The following is a 15011-nucleotide window of genomic DNA, read 5'->3' on the forward strand; positions in this document are numbered from 1 at the left end:
TCTATTTAAAATGATCTTAAAATGTAACTTGAATAAAATTAAATAAAATTAAATAAAATTAAATAAAATTAAATAAAATTAAATAAAATTAAAATAAATTAAAATAAATTAAAATTATTTAATTAAATTATTAAAATTTGATTAAATTATTATAATTAAATTATTACAATTATTAAAATTAAATTAAATTATTAAAATAAAATATGATTTCAGGTCAAAGTGCATCGCATTCAATCTGACATGGTCAACTAACCCACAAAGATCTACATATTGTGTAATAGATTGTGCAGCAACGGATATGTTGAATTGAAGCTGTCATTATGACACTTAAACAAAAAAGGTTTGCTTCCTGAACTTACTTGCACCTGTTAACAGGTGGAATGAAGATATGTGTCGGTTTCACCCCAACCTGTCTGACAGGTCCCGCCCAGAGAGCAGGTGTGTTACATACACAGTCAGTCCACTGTTTGCTGGTGGAGCAGTTTTGTAATCTCTGGTATTCAGGCTTGAATGTACAGTAGTGCTGGTCAGAGCCAGTGCAACGTCACAATCTACACCCCATTACCTCCATTTGAGGCTTAAGATTAAAGGATGAGCCAGTGAAATTCAGTGGTTTATATTTAAATGTTTAAGTACAACATCTTAGCAAAGTGTATCTGCTTCAAAGGCATTTTGTAGAGTGCAGCTTCCAGTACAATATAAGTGAACTATTAAGCACAAGAGACAAAGCTAGGACAGAAAACCAGAGATAACATCAGAAGAGACTGGTCAGACGAGATTCCCGAAGTTCCAGAGCGCGTAGCGCAAACAGAGGGCATGGAGACGCATAAACATCCAATAGAACATTCTAGAGCTCTTTTATGTGTTACGCAAACAGGTGAAGTTTCTGGCACTGTGGATATTTTAGTCAGCCATTTCTCATTTATTTGCTTTAAGAAGCCAAACTTACTCCTCAGAATCAGGTGTCAACTCAAAGAAATAAACCACACTAAGATTTTTCCAGAAACAAAGTCTAGGACACGCACAGCAAAAAGTGAAGAGGAAAAAACATATGACAAACACAAAAAGGTAGGAAGTAATGGAATCAGGAAATGATACTGAGGAAGTGACATTGGTCAGGGCTAAACAGCAGAAAGGGCTCATCATGTTGTCTTTGACTGGACTTAAAACTTCCCCAGCATCTGTGTTTCACAAGCGCTGCAGTATCTGAGTCAGCAAACAGTATTAAATTGAATGCAGCTTATGCCAAACATTTTCCCCACCTCAGCTCTTGAACTTTACTCAGGGTGTATTTCAGCAAAGTACTAACAAATTGACTTACAATACCATCAGAGACTTAGTTATAGCCCTTTAAATATCTAAAAGCCTCTACATTATTCATTATGCTCTATATATGGATTTTTACATTTTTGCACATCAAAAATTTATCTACAGTTATTTATGAGTTGCAGAACAATATTACAGAAAAAAAAAATCAACTGATTGAAAAAGCATAAATGGATAAATAAATTAATAACTAACATTTTTAAAACAATTATGAAGCTATTATTTTAGTGCTGTCAAATTGATTGATCGTTGTGATTATTTGAATCTATCATAAAAAGTTTGTGTTTACATAATATATGTGTCTGTATATATATTATTAAATTTATATCATAATATGCATGTGTGTGTGTGTGTGTGTGTGTGTGTGTGTGTGTGTGTGTGTGTGTGTGTGTGTGTGTGTGTGTGTGTGTGTGTGTGTGGTGTCCTACTATCTATCTATCTATATATACAATTTTTATTATATATACACACACATATATTATGTAAACACAAACTTTTATGTTAGATGCGATTATTCATGATTAAACAATTTGACAGCACTAATATTTATTGATTATTGCCGCTATTTAAGGGACAGGAAATTAAAGGGGAGACCAAGAACGGGATTTTGGACACAACGCAGGCCAGACTCAAACCAGAATTTCTCATATGAGCACCAAAGCTCAACGTGACCAGGATTATTATAGTTAAATTAAATCCAGTCCACCTAGCCTGCATGTCTTTGGACTGTGTGGGGAAAGAAAACGCAAACTCCCCACAGAATGATACTAAGGATACTCCTCAATGATACTAATTATAGTAATAAACAACTAGGCCAGAGCTCCAACAGAGAATTATATTTGTACACATATGCAGCAGGACTCAAACCTAAATTTCCAATGTGCGCACCAAGGCTCAAACAGAGGCCTTCCGTAATGTACGAACAGATGAGGTAATGCGTGAAACTGGATGTTTACTGACACACTAAAAATAGGATCCCAGTGTGCAAGAGGGGATGGAGGGATAAAGTTAAATGAAAAAGGGGAAAAAGGAGGATATGCGATGGGGACAGAGAAAATGAAGCGCCGAAGAGAAAGAGTGAAGGAGAGATGCTGCAGTCTGCACTTTTCAAATGAGGACAATGCGCTCCACAGAGACATCTAATTGCAATACCTGGCAACAGGACTTATTCAATTAGGTAATGTAGGAAAGAGTCTGCATGTGTATATGAGCCCACCGATGAGATGAGGTCAATGTAAACTTCTCCAAACAAAACATGCTGAGAGAGGGTAAAATATAAGCAGCAGAAAGCCTTCATAAAATGAAAGATATAGTTTACTCAAAAATTTATATTCTGTCATTTCTTGCTCATGTCATTCCAAAACAGTGTGCAGTTACCTTTTCCCTTACAATGACATACAATACAGTTCATAACGATCACCTCTGTGAAGCTCCAAAATGGACCAAAAAAACATATAACTATAAAATGTCAAGTGTTCTGAAATTATACGATAACTTATGAGAAACAGACCAGAATTGCATGGCTGAATCAATCGGATATGTGAACTAGTTCATAGGAAGAAGCACTTACCCAGTTGATTAGTAAAAAGGTCAAATGTCAGCTGTTAAAAAATATATATATTACACATTTTGAAAGTCATGTCTCAAAACCTATTTTGAGAATGACCTCTAAAGGATCTGAGAAATGTGCAAATGTGAGAAAGAACAACTCAAATTCTCCTCCCTAATCCGAGTGACTCCTAAGAATCAGAATTTGTCTCCGTCTTTGTAATTGACCTAAGAAGAAAAAAACTTCAAAGTCTGAACTATTTTTTCCACCACAAAAAAGCGACAGATGGAGAGAATTGGTTCGTCATGCCTCTTCCTCCCTTCCTCTCAGAGGTGCTGAAGACAACTTTGTTTTCTTTCCATCTGTAATGAAGGAGAAGAGGTCTAAAGCATGACGCTAAAGAGGAAAAAAACCTTCCTAAATGAAAAACAGACAGAAAAAGGAAAAAAAACAACTGCACCGCAAGGCAACTTTAGCCCTTTAGCTTAGCATAAATTATTCCCGCCCAACTATCCACAGAGAGCAAAAGAGGTGCAGATTCAAAAAATGGCTACCAGACTCCAGGAATGGCCTCCTTTAAAGCTGTCGGTGCAATTACAGGGCATGCCAGTAAATCAGTGCCATACAGCCTAATTTAAACTGACGCTGCTATATTAAAGGGTTAAGAATAGCATCAAACGTTAAATGCACCACCCTCGTCTTCACGCTTTTCTGCCATGAAGTTTGAGGAAGAGAGATGGATAAAGTAGAAGTGAGAACGCAGAAAGACTGGTGGTACAACAATATTTGAAGCAATTTTGAGTTTTCGTTCGACATTAAAACTTGTACGTCGGCCTGATTATGTTTGCGCTGATATTTGTTTCAGTTTGCATTTATATTTATGTCCTACATTTTAAGAATATATATATATTTAAAAAAAAGTATCTAATCAGAATTTAGCATCAGAATGATCAATTTTATTACATTAGATTAACATTTTGATTCTTTGTTTTAAAAAAATGTTATGTTACCTTGCCAAATTTTTTTATTAATTATTATAAGTTAATTATTTTTTAGTTTGCAGCTAAAATATTTATTTCACCAGAATATCCATAATGGTTATGGTTAATTAAATTATAAACAAGGGCATTGTGATCCCGTCACATAGTATAAAATTACTCATGCCAAGGCTTAAAATTAAATTTAAATTAAATGAACACAGATAAGATATGACAAATCGGACCAATGAGTGTATGAGTAAATGACAAAGAAGAGAGAGAAATTACCCTGCTGACTTACTGCAGGCAGAATATGATGGATCTCAACAGACAATGTGTGCATGTGTGCGTGCGTGTGTGTGAGCGCACGCCTCTGACCCTGTCAATTGGGACGGCGCTGTGCTCACGCGGTCACATAAACGCCACTCAAATCACAACACCATGACTTCAGTTACCATGGCGAGAGAGACAGCCAGAGACACAACGGAAGAGCATGTAAAGTCTAATTAATGAAGATGAACAGTGAAAGAAAGCAATTAAAAGGGTGTTGATAAGAGGTACAATGTCTCTTTCTCACACTTACACAGCAATAAAAGACACAAACAAGGAAAATACTGCACATAAACCAACCCAATAAATTTGTACAAGATTGCACACATCCTTAATTTCACTGAAAAACAAAAATGGGGATAATGACAGATGCCCTGTACAGTGGCTGTCAGGAAAAATCCTAATGTAAACATATGGCAGCCTCACCTCCACAGCTGCGTTCTGTCAAACACACACACACACACCCCTCCTCCGTCCCACCATAAACAGGCTAACAAAAGGCATCAGGACGGTTTAGACAATCGACACGCTCCAGTCATTACATTCGGCACCACAAGTGTTTCGAATCACGCTGGAAATAGCAGATGTAGGCTTTCGCAATTCAAACTGAGGATCTGATTTGTTTGGAAATCAAAAACGGCGTGTTAATGTGTGAGAAATTAATTAAAAACATAATTACTGACAAGAAGCGATCACAGCTAAATTTCTTTGATTTAATAACTGAAATGTGCAGAAAAGTTTTTTTTTATATCGGAGGCGGAATGTTCCGGGAGGGTTTGTTGTGGGAGAGATTCCGACTTCCTTCTGTAAATACTAACACATGGTTATTATATTCAATAGCTTGATGTGTTTTCCCTTCCGAAAGTCGGGTGCATCCTTCCACGGGTGGGTGTGTGTGCGGTTGGGTTGGTGTTTAAGTGTCTCCTGTTGAAACATCAGTCTCTGTCTCCGAATCAAACTTTTTTATTTTTTTTTAGCTAACAATAACACTGTCAGAAACAGCAGTTCCTAATTTTGAGAATAGTATACTGATTGTACGAAGCTAAAGGGAGCTTTTGAAATCATTCATGTGCATCAAGACACACTATTCTGATGGACCCTGAGGAGATATTTTGATATATTTTGGGAATGTCTATAGAAAATCAGAGAACAAAACTTAAAGGACAAGTTCGGTATTTTACACTTAAAGCCCTGTTTACAGATCGTATCTGATGAAATAGAACGGTTAAGATTAAAATTTGGACACATGCTCCTGTCCCGAGAATTTTAGGTTTATTTCGCTTTTGTGGACCTATTTTGCCAAACGCGTCACACCCGTGATTCTTCCGTTGAGAGCTTGAATAATAGACACTCCAGCCCAGTTGGTGGCGATAATGCACCTTTGCCAATTGCAAGCAAACCACAGGCATTTCATTGAATACACAGAAGAAGCAGAAGAAGAAGCGGCGGAGTAATACCGTAAAGGTGCTGCGGTCTCACAGCAAGTCAATGGAGTTGGACAAAAACTACGATAAAACCTGTTGGAATGCATCTTTTTCAGCGATTTTTGATGGAACATATCAGTGAACACCCCCTGACCACTCGGTGAGTTTCACGTCTTTGTAAACGAAAGTTTAATGTGTTTTTAGGACGGAATCTTCCAGTGCATATAGACAACCATTGTGGGGGTGGTGGGGGGAAGCGAAATAAACCTAAAATTCTCGGGACAGCAGCATGTGTCCAAATTTTAATCTTAACCGTTCTATTTCATCAGATACGATCTGTAAACAGGGCTTTAAGTGTAAAATACCGAACTTGTCCTTTAATGCATACATGTAGGTTGCATTAATTTACTGGAATTAAGCATTTTGGAAGAAAACGTACTTGAAAAGAGCAGGAGCAAAGTGATTAGCTCATGCATGGCTCTCTTACATGAAAAGCACAATAAAAGAAGGCACCAAAGAAGGATCCATGGGCAGCCGCCGACCATATCGGACACCGGAGTGGCACAGTGTGTTGTCTGTCTGCTATTGTTGACAACAAAAGCCTGTCTAAATCCTCTTGAACTAGTCTGACCCCCTCCGAACTCTCTGCGAGACACCCCATACTCTTTTTCTTGCCGTCTCTCTTTCAGTAATAAGGCCGTACGAGAAGAGGCAGAGAAAGAAAAGGCCTCTTCTTTAATGAGATCTGTGTATTCAGACCCCTGGGCTTTGGCTGAACGGAACCGTGCTGGACACACACAGCAACCTCTCCAGAGACCCTGGGATGATGAAGCATAATCCAACTGAATATAACATGGTATTCATTTAAAAGTTCCAGTACACATTTCTTTATAGTACAGACAATCAAATCTAACAGAGTTTCAGTAGCCATATGGCTTGTATGCTATAAGCAATGTGCACTGCAGGAATACGTATTGTAAAAAGCAATAGCCTTCTCCCAATACTCCAAACAATGGCAGTTTCTAAATAATTAATAAGAAATAATAAACTTTACATTTGAGCCGGACAAAGAAAATGAAGTGGATGAGTGTTCATGAACCACAAAACGGTAATTGGTGACTTCTGGGATATAGGGAATGATTGACTATTCACACCAGGTCAGGACTATCCCGAGGTTAAGTTCATTTTAGTGCCTGTGTGAGAGACTGCTCTGAAAATCATCAAGAAAAGAGGGCAACGACAGCAGAGCCGTGGCTATGCATGGCTGATCAGAACATCTGATGTGCGCAAGTATGTTTCTGCAACGTTTCTCCCTGCAGGAGAAACTATCAAACCGTGCTTCCCTGCACTAACCATAGTCTCTCACAGACGTCACTTAAAATAATATTATCTGAAGGATATATTTTCCAGATTTTTTCCAACTTTCATTGATGTCCAAGTCTGTAGTGTGTGATTTCAAAGCAGGGTTGGGAATCAATGCAATAACAAAATGTTTTCCAAACATTGTGTATTCTTTCTAGCCTGACTACGTCAGACTTCCTACTTCCGCTAATTTCATTTCGCTCCTGTAGTCAGTCTGAGATAGCAGCCTATCTTTCAGTTTTCCACCGGCCTGAAAACAGCCGGGCCAATCAACGAACAGAGGGCGGGCTGAGAGCCGTGACGTAGACGCTGATTGTACCGTGGATGCGTAGATTTACTTCACATAATCTCCAAAAGTCATTCACAGCCATGTTCACTCCGGTATTTCGCTCGATGATTTAGTTTTTGCATCATACATGCGTTTACAGTGGAAGTTAGATGCGGCTGAGCATGCGCATAACACACGCCATAACCAAACGTTATGTGATTGCCTTACGGGTAACCAATGATTTTAAACTTCAGACAAGCGCCCCCCCGCGCGAGAGAAAACACTTCTCTATTATGCCCTTCCAGACTCTGTATACGAAGCAAAGTGAAGTAGCAGAGTCTGGTATTACCAGGCTATATTCTTTCTTCCACAAAATTAGAAAAAGAAACATTCATCGAATCAGAATCATTCATTTCTTATAATTCCCATCCTTAAACGAGAGTTTCATTTGTCATAATGATTGCAAGATAGGCCAGATTTCAGCTATAAACAGGGGTGCACATAACTTTTTTGGTCTGGTTCTCAATGGACACCTGGAGATTCTGCTTGTTACTCTCACTTATTCTCTCGAACATGGTAGATGATGAAGTTTTTTTTTTTTTTTTTACATTAACGACACCGACAACAGCTGGAATATTAGGCTGCTGTCACTTTAAGACCGAATGCACGGACCGAATACTGACACACATCCGGTTTCTTTCTCAACTGATCATTTATGACATAACCGGGAGAATACTTGCAGAGACTTAATTTTGTGTGTATGTATATGTGTCCGTTCAAGCCCAAAGCAAACAGGACCAGAGATGGAGAAAAATCCTACTCCAGTAACTAAACTTTTGAAACTTTTGATTCTGACAGATCAGAATTTATTTAGCCATCCAGCAAAAGAAGTTCTAACCTCACCACAAGCTTATCTGCTTATCCAGAAATCGCATCTTTCACTTTCTTTCAGTCCTTGTCTGACTAGGAGATCTTCGCTGGCCGAAGAGAGACCGACTGTGACAATTAAGTGCCTAACTAATGGAAAATTGGAGGCAAAAAAAAAAATCTTTCATAAGCACTAACCAAACTTGCATGGCTTTCTGGATGCCTTGACCGTGACGTTGTGAAACATGTGGGGCAGCATCACTAACTGAAAGGTGACAAAAGCTTTAAGAGGATTGCAATGATTGCTTTAACAATAAACAAAAGTTCTATTTAAGCTCAGATTAAACTGAAAGAAAAAACAACATCCTAACATAGAGAAAGGGACCAGATAACATAAGAATGAGAGGCAAAAAAGATATCAGATTTCATAGGTTTTAAGTTGTTTTGAATCAGTATGTTTGAGTATGTAAATGTGATATCTTGAGAAATGTGACAGGCAAAACAAAGACGAAAGAGTTTTATCTAAGAACCACCCCAAGCTTTCCCCAGAAACCTCTATTGAGACAGGTAAGCTGTTGACACATCACTGAGCACACACCAGCCCCAAGTATCTGACATTCTGCTGAATGTTTGCTCATCTCTTTGGTAACCGGGGCTTCAGATGAATGGAAGAAATCACTATGACCTCCAACACTCACACACACGTACAACAGAAAAAAAAACTTAGGTAGTGTCACATGTGAAATGTAAAGATATAAAGATACAGATGTGAGAAAAAAAAAAACATTACAAATGTGAGATTTAAAGTCCCAATTGTGAGACATAAAGCTGTAATTGTGAGATAACAGTCAATTGCAAGATATAAAGAAATAAAGTTAACTACAAAAAACTACACTGCATTACAGAATTAAAGTCACAACAATTATTGTAATATTGTAAAATGTAAAATCACATATCAAAAAAAAATATTCGCAATTTGCAATTCTATGAAAAACTTTGAAAAAAATTAAGAACTGTGCAATATAATGTCACAATTGTGCGATATAAAGTCAAAAACTGAATGAAACTGTCAGAATTGCATTAAATAAAGTCACAATTCTGAGAAAGTCACAATTAACAACACAATTTGCTTCATGTCATGCATCACACAATGTGGGTCAGCTTTTCAAACAGCAAGCAAGAAAGCAACAGTTTTGTGAGTGAGAGCAGAGGGGGAGATAAACACCTCACCTCACGTGTCCCCTTGTAAAAAAATGTAAATAGCTCTCTGATACTGATACAGTAAAATCAAATTTGATCTGTGAATAAGAAATTATTTACGGCATCCTCCACAGGTCAGTCACAAGACCCCATTAGCCCAGTTGGACTGAAGTTTTCCCTGTGGATACATGAGGGGGGAAAAGCACTTTTACCCTGGAATGGTCATTCTGTACAAACACTAGTGTAACCAATTCCACTTACTAACTTATATTATTAAAAAATGTCAATGATTGAGTGAGAAGAAGCCCAAGCCCCTGTTGATTTATATAAAGACATGTTTTAACAGGCTTATCAATGAACTTAACGGAGCACATCCCAAAAAACAAGACGCTCAGTCATAAAGATTTGTGCTCCACAACATCAAGAAAAGCAGTCCTTTCCTATCCACGCATGGTGTACAACTCCTTGTCCAGGGTCTTGGTATCTCTTTAAGAAACACAAAAACACCTTCCTGAGCTCAAATTCACAGTTCCTCAATAGTGGCACGATCTGAACTATATCAGAACTGTTTCAGTTGTGTTTGATCAGGTTTCCAGGAAGGTAGATCCCCAGGAACAGGATTAGGCAACCCTGCCTTAATCGTAATGTACACAAATTGCTGTTGCATAACCATAGGACGCACAAACGTGCGGTTGAGATCATTTGGTTATTCATTCACTCCTTTATTGTCCCTTCCTCTTTTTGAGGCACTGAAAGAATGGCTAGCTTTCCTTATTGTTTTAAGTTGTTCCGGCTCACCGACTGCGATAGGAAGCAGAGTGGGTTCCTCTCTTTCTCCTGAAGAACACAGATGTTTAAACTGAACTCAGGAAAAGGAAATAAACACTTCCACATGAAATCTACCCACTGAAGCCTCCACCCCTCCCTTCAGCTAATTTACACTGCCGTAAATCTATCAGCCGGCCATATAAAAACCTACAATATGTATATATGAAATGGAATTGTGTTTGATATATGTGAAAAGCATCAGGACTGATATTTGACTGGGTAAACAATAAAAATGGATGCGGAACATAAGGGCACAGCCTCGACAGCCTGATGTGATCCAGATACTGAATAACTTCATGCTGGTAACCCCTTGACCACTGGCTTAATGGCATTTCACAGTCCCCTTTCTAATGGTTCAGGGTAGATTAGCATGATCCATGTGCAAACTGAGGCTGTGAACATGCTAAATACATTACACGCACACATGCGTTTTCTCCCCAGGCACTGCCTAATCCAGCTCGATGTCAAATCCCACACAGAAGCACCCAGACAGAGGGATGTAGAGCAGTGTGTCATTCTCCCCTTCAGAAAACAGCTCAGATCTAGGATCAGCATTTGTTTACAATGAGCACAGACATGTGAGAAATCTGATACAGGATAAATTGTCCTACTGTGAAATGCATCATGATAACAAGTCAACGGTCCATCTGGAGTCTGGACGGACATTGTATGCACACATACAGCACGACAAAAATTTGCCATGTAAGAGTTTTCACAAAAAATAGAAAGAGAAAAATCTTTTGTTTGAAAATATCATTTAAAACACATAGCCTATTCTTATAAATGTACTATTTGTATTCATGTTTGTTTCATATGGCCTGAAATATGATAATACTATTTTCAGTTTCAAATTACTCTAAAAATGTCATGCGGCATAACCATCAAAAAGTTATAGCTTTCCTTGAAACTTGAACACATGTACACATCTTAATCAATATATTCTAGGGATGCACGATATATCTGCATCATATCGGTATCGTCCGATATATGTTCATTTTTTATGTTATTGTTATCGGTCCGATAAGAAAATTTGGCCGATAATACCGATATATTAAAGCCGATAAAAAATGGATTACTTCTTCAGCTGAGAACTGTTTGCCACTTCAAAAAAAGAAAAATACAGTTAAGCGCAACATATGTAGCGCAAGTCTGTCATAAGCTACATAAAATTATAATGAGAACATTATAATTGTTTGCTTGGGACATGGCTTTTAATGGTGAGACTTTTGTTTTTGTACTCAGGCTCTCAAAAGTTATTTAAAAATTTGAATTTAAATGTAGGCCTATCTGCCAATATATCGGTTATCGGCTTTCAAATATAAAGAATTATCGGTCATTGGTATCGGATAAAGTTTTCATATGGGTGCATCCCTAATATTTCAAAAGTTTTCAAATATACTTTTCAAAACATTTCAGAATTTGAAAAATATGGCATTATTTATGTTTTTGGGAAGTCACACTACATGATATTTTACAACCTGAACTAACCTTGCCTTGTAACTTTAATTTGGCGGACAAAACCGTTTCAAATATTTTAATTCATAATAGCAAAACATTCCCATCATAGAAGAGATCTATTCAAGTCATTGTATACAAATTGCCTTTCATGTCATTGATTGACCCATGAATCTTTTTACATTTTCCCCACTTTAAGACGTCCATAACTGCCATCCCATGTAACTTTCAGCTCAACTCCACTGAGTCGCTGACATGTTCTCAGCTGAAGAGGCTTGTTCCATCAATCAATACAACAGCGTTGAAAGGTATTGCTATTACATATTACCTCCAGAGAGAGCTGCCGGGGCACAGACCGTTAGTGAGGTCACCACAGGACTGAGAGTCTTAATGTAAAAATCAATGAAGATTAATGAGTGAATTTGTTGAGCGCTGCATTAACTGTGCCGAAGGTTATAGATGGGCTGTGTGCTCATGATTAGACACTGTATATAATAATGTCCCACACAAATGAACAAGGCCACGTGAAGCCCCACAGGTGCTTACATGAACAAGAGTCTTGGTCCACAAGAAATGCACTTTAAGCTCAGCTTAATGCATTTCATATCAATTATTCATCCTACAAGTCTGAAGAATGGGAGAGTTTGAGATCATCAGCTTGTTGAGACAAAAAAAAAAGACTTTTTGTTCACAAACTCACAGAAACACAGATGGCATTTGTTGCCAAAAACATTTTCATAATTAAGGCTGGATACAACAAAGAATTCCCAGACAGCATGATAGATTATAAACAGTGAAACTCAACACCAGAATGTATATGAGGAGAATGTGTGTGAGAGAGAGTGAGAGAGAGAGAGCTGGAGCCTGGCCCAGTGGTGCTCTGGGAATGCAGTCCGAGTTGATTGGCTGGTTTCCTGATATTGTCTGAAGTCATTTGGTGAAATAGGCAGAAGCATAACTCAAACCATGTGATGAGGCAGAGCCCTGTGGGGAGTCACCACTGCTTCAGCACAATAGACAGTCTGTAGTGCCTTTACCTGGGAATCACGGTTCACTCATCAACTCCTCATAAATGAGTCAAGTGAAAAAAAGAACGAATTGGCTTAGAAATGTGAAGAACTGCATCACATGTGATTTTATTTAATGAGTCGTGCTTTAAACTTATCAAAGCTACAAAGGGTGTTCAGCGTTATCTGACCTTATGTGAAATGGATTTTGTCAAGTTACACTTATTGCAACTTAAACTGGGGCAAAAAGTTTCACCATGCTTAAGTGGGAAGTGAGAAATGCATTAGGCTAAATAAAGTCGAAAACTAAGATGAAAATGAATGTGCAAAATGCATAAATGTAATGGCATAAATAAATAAATAAATAAATACACTTCTACTACTAATGCTGCTGTAACTCAGGGCTTTCCATAGGGAGGAATGTAAAAAAATGGACTTGGCCAGTGAATTTTAGCAACAACTAAGATATATTATGTAATTATTATAATTGTTGCAGCGTAGTTATTTAGTATAGTTTCAAAAAAGAAATAAACCCATTGGTTATTGGAAAGCAATTCGTTGATTGGTTGATTCCTTGATGATTTGTTTACAGGAAATGCATCACATGGAAAAAACTAAAGTGAGATCAAAGCACTCTTCTTACCTTGCCTCACAGTTTTCAACCTAATAGGTCCCTTGCAGTTCTTGATCACTGTCAGCACATCATATAGAGGCAATCCAGAGACAGAGAGCGTCTCCACTTCCAGAACTAATTCCCCCTCGGACACTTTCCCATTTCTGTACTGTACGGCATTCCCGTTAACGTGTCCGATATAGGCGAACTCCCCGTTCTCCGCACCGCCGAGCAGCTGCACGTTCAGCTCGCCACGGGCGTCCTTAGAAACCGTGCACTCGTTAACTTTGGTGGTCCAGTGATTCTTTTTCTGTACCACTTTGGACATGATGAGTCAATCAAATCCGTCCAGAAACAGGTGGTTCCGCTGACAGACGAGAAAACGAAATAGTTTCATAGAATGAAATATCCCTCGCACGCGCGGTAAAGTTTATTTTCCGTCCCCTCGGTCATGAATGCAGCTTCCTCGCAGCCCCAAAAAAAAAAGAAAGAAAAAACAAAATCAAGCCATTGTCCGGCTGTTCACTAAATGAAATTCCCGGTCCGACCGCTTCCCTAATTAGCCTGTATTGTTTTCCTCATCTTCTTAACATCCTTCCCCCTTTAATCCTCTTGGTTGCGCTCATCTGCTTGTGTTTTAATTTCATAAACCTCTTTAACTACACTTCTTTAAGTCTTACGCTTAGTTTAATATATTCTAAAACACTTCTAAGTACAATTCCCGCAGCTTTCCTTGGTACACAGACTGTGTTGGTGAGCGTTTCCTCCTAGTTCACGGCTCCTTTAAACAGGTACAGCGTTGACGTCTGTTGTCATACATTTCTCCTGTCCTGTTCTGCCTGCTCGCGACTAGGGATGGAGCGAGCGTAACTTGCGCGCATGCGCACTATTTCCCTTCGGACTCTTGAAGGGAATCCTCTCTGCGCCCGTCACAAGGTCCTAAAGCCCGTCTAAGAAAAAAAAATATATTTACGAACCTATGCCGATTTCTGTAAACTCTTGATTAAATGTCTCTCACATTATAAATCGTATAAGTGCCGGTAATAAATAAATACAAGCATCAACATTTATAAATAATCGCACCTGGACTGTATTCAAGGCTATAATCAGCAGCATGTAAAATTGGTTAATAAGATGACTTGATAACATCTCCAGAATCAAAGTACTGGGCCTTAGCCATAAATCATGAAAGATTTTCAAACGTAGTCTTGTCTTTGTTATGTTTAAGACTTGCTGTTTATAAAGACAGGAATTGTTTCCTTGCGTACACTCTTGCACAACAAGTTTTGTCGGTTTGCCCAAAGTGTCGGTTTGTGTAGAAATTGAATGGTTCATGATCCATGCATCCTTTTAATCAGGTTCAACCTGCCTATCATGTCTATTGTAGCCTACTGAAAGAATTGTGCCAAATTTCACAAAACGTGTTTATAGTGTCTGTATAAAGTAATATCTATCTATCTATCTATCTATCTATCTATCTATATATATATATATATATATATATATATATATATATATATATATATATATATATATATATATATATATACATATGATCAATAAGTTATGACAACTTATGTTTTTACATTTCTTTAATTCAATAAAATGACTTTTTAATGTTATACAACATTCAACTCATAAGTTTTTAAGTCAGTTTAATGTAATATAAGTTGAAATTACTTACACAACCAAGTTGATTGTAGGCTACTATGTACTAAAAATAACACGTAATAGTATCCTGTATAATATTAACTCACAAACATATTAATAAATCACAATCACAATTAATCATAAGGTTTTAAGAA

The 15011-nt window shown here is 37.8% G+C and overlaps 1 protein-coding gene across 9 annotated transcripts in view; it reads right to left on the bottom strand.

Moving 5' to 3' along the window:
• magi1b (membrane associated guanylate kinase, WW and PDZ domain containing 1b) overlaps positions 1–14061 on the bottom strand; it is a 134125-nt gene extending 120064 nt beyond the window's left edge. For 7 of the 9 annotated variants that reach the window (XM_082155228.1, XM_082155229.1, XM_082155225.1 and 4 more), the window contains exon 1: positions 13237–14060. In XM_082155228.1, the coding sequence (XP_082011354.1) occupies positions 13237–13534 (298 nt within the window). In that variant the 5' untranslated portion in view covers positions 13535–14060. Of the gene's footprint in view, positions 1–13236 lie in introns of all 9 variants that reach the window. The other 2 variants (XM_082155223.1, XM_082155230.1) reach the window with 1 other exon arrangement.
• Between the last annotated feature and the right edge of the window lie 950 nt (positions 14062–15011).

This window comes from Leuciscus leuciscus, assembly GCF_965113295.1.
Source record: "Leuciscus leuciscus genome assembly, chromosome: 23".
NCBI lineage: Eukaryota > Metazoa > Chordata > Actinopteri > Cypriniformes > Leuciscidae > Leuciscus > Leuciscus leuciscus.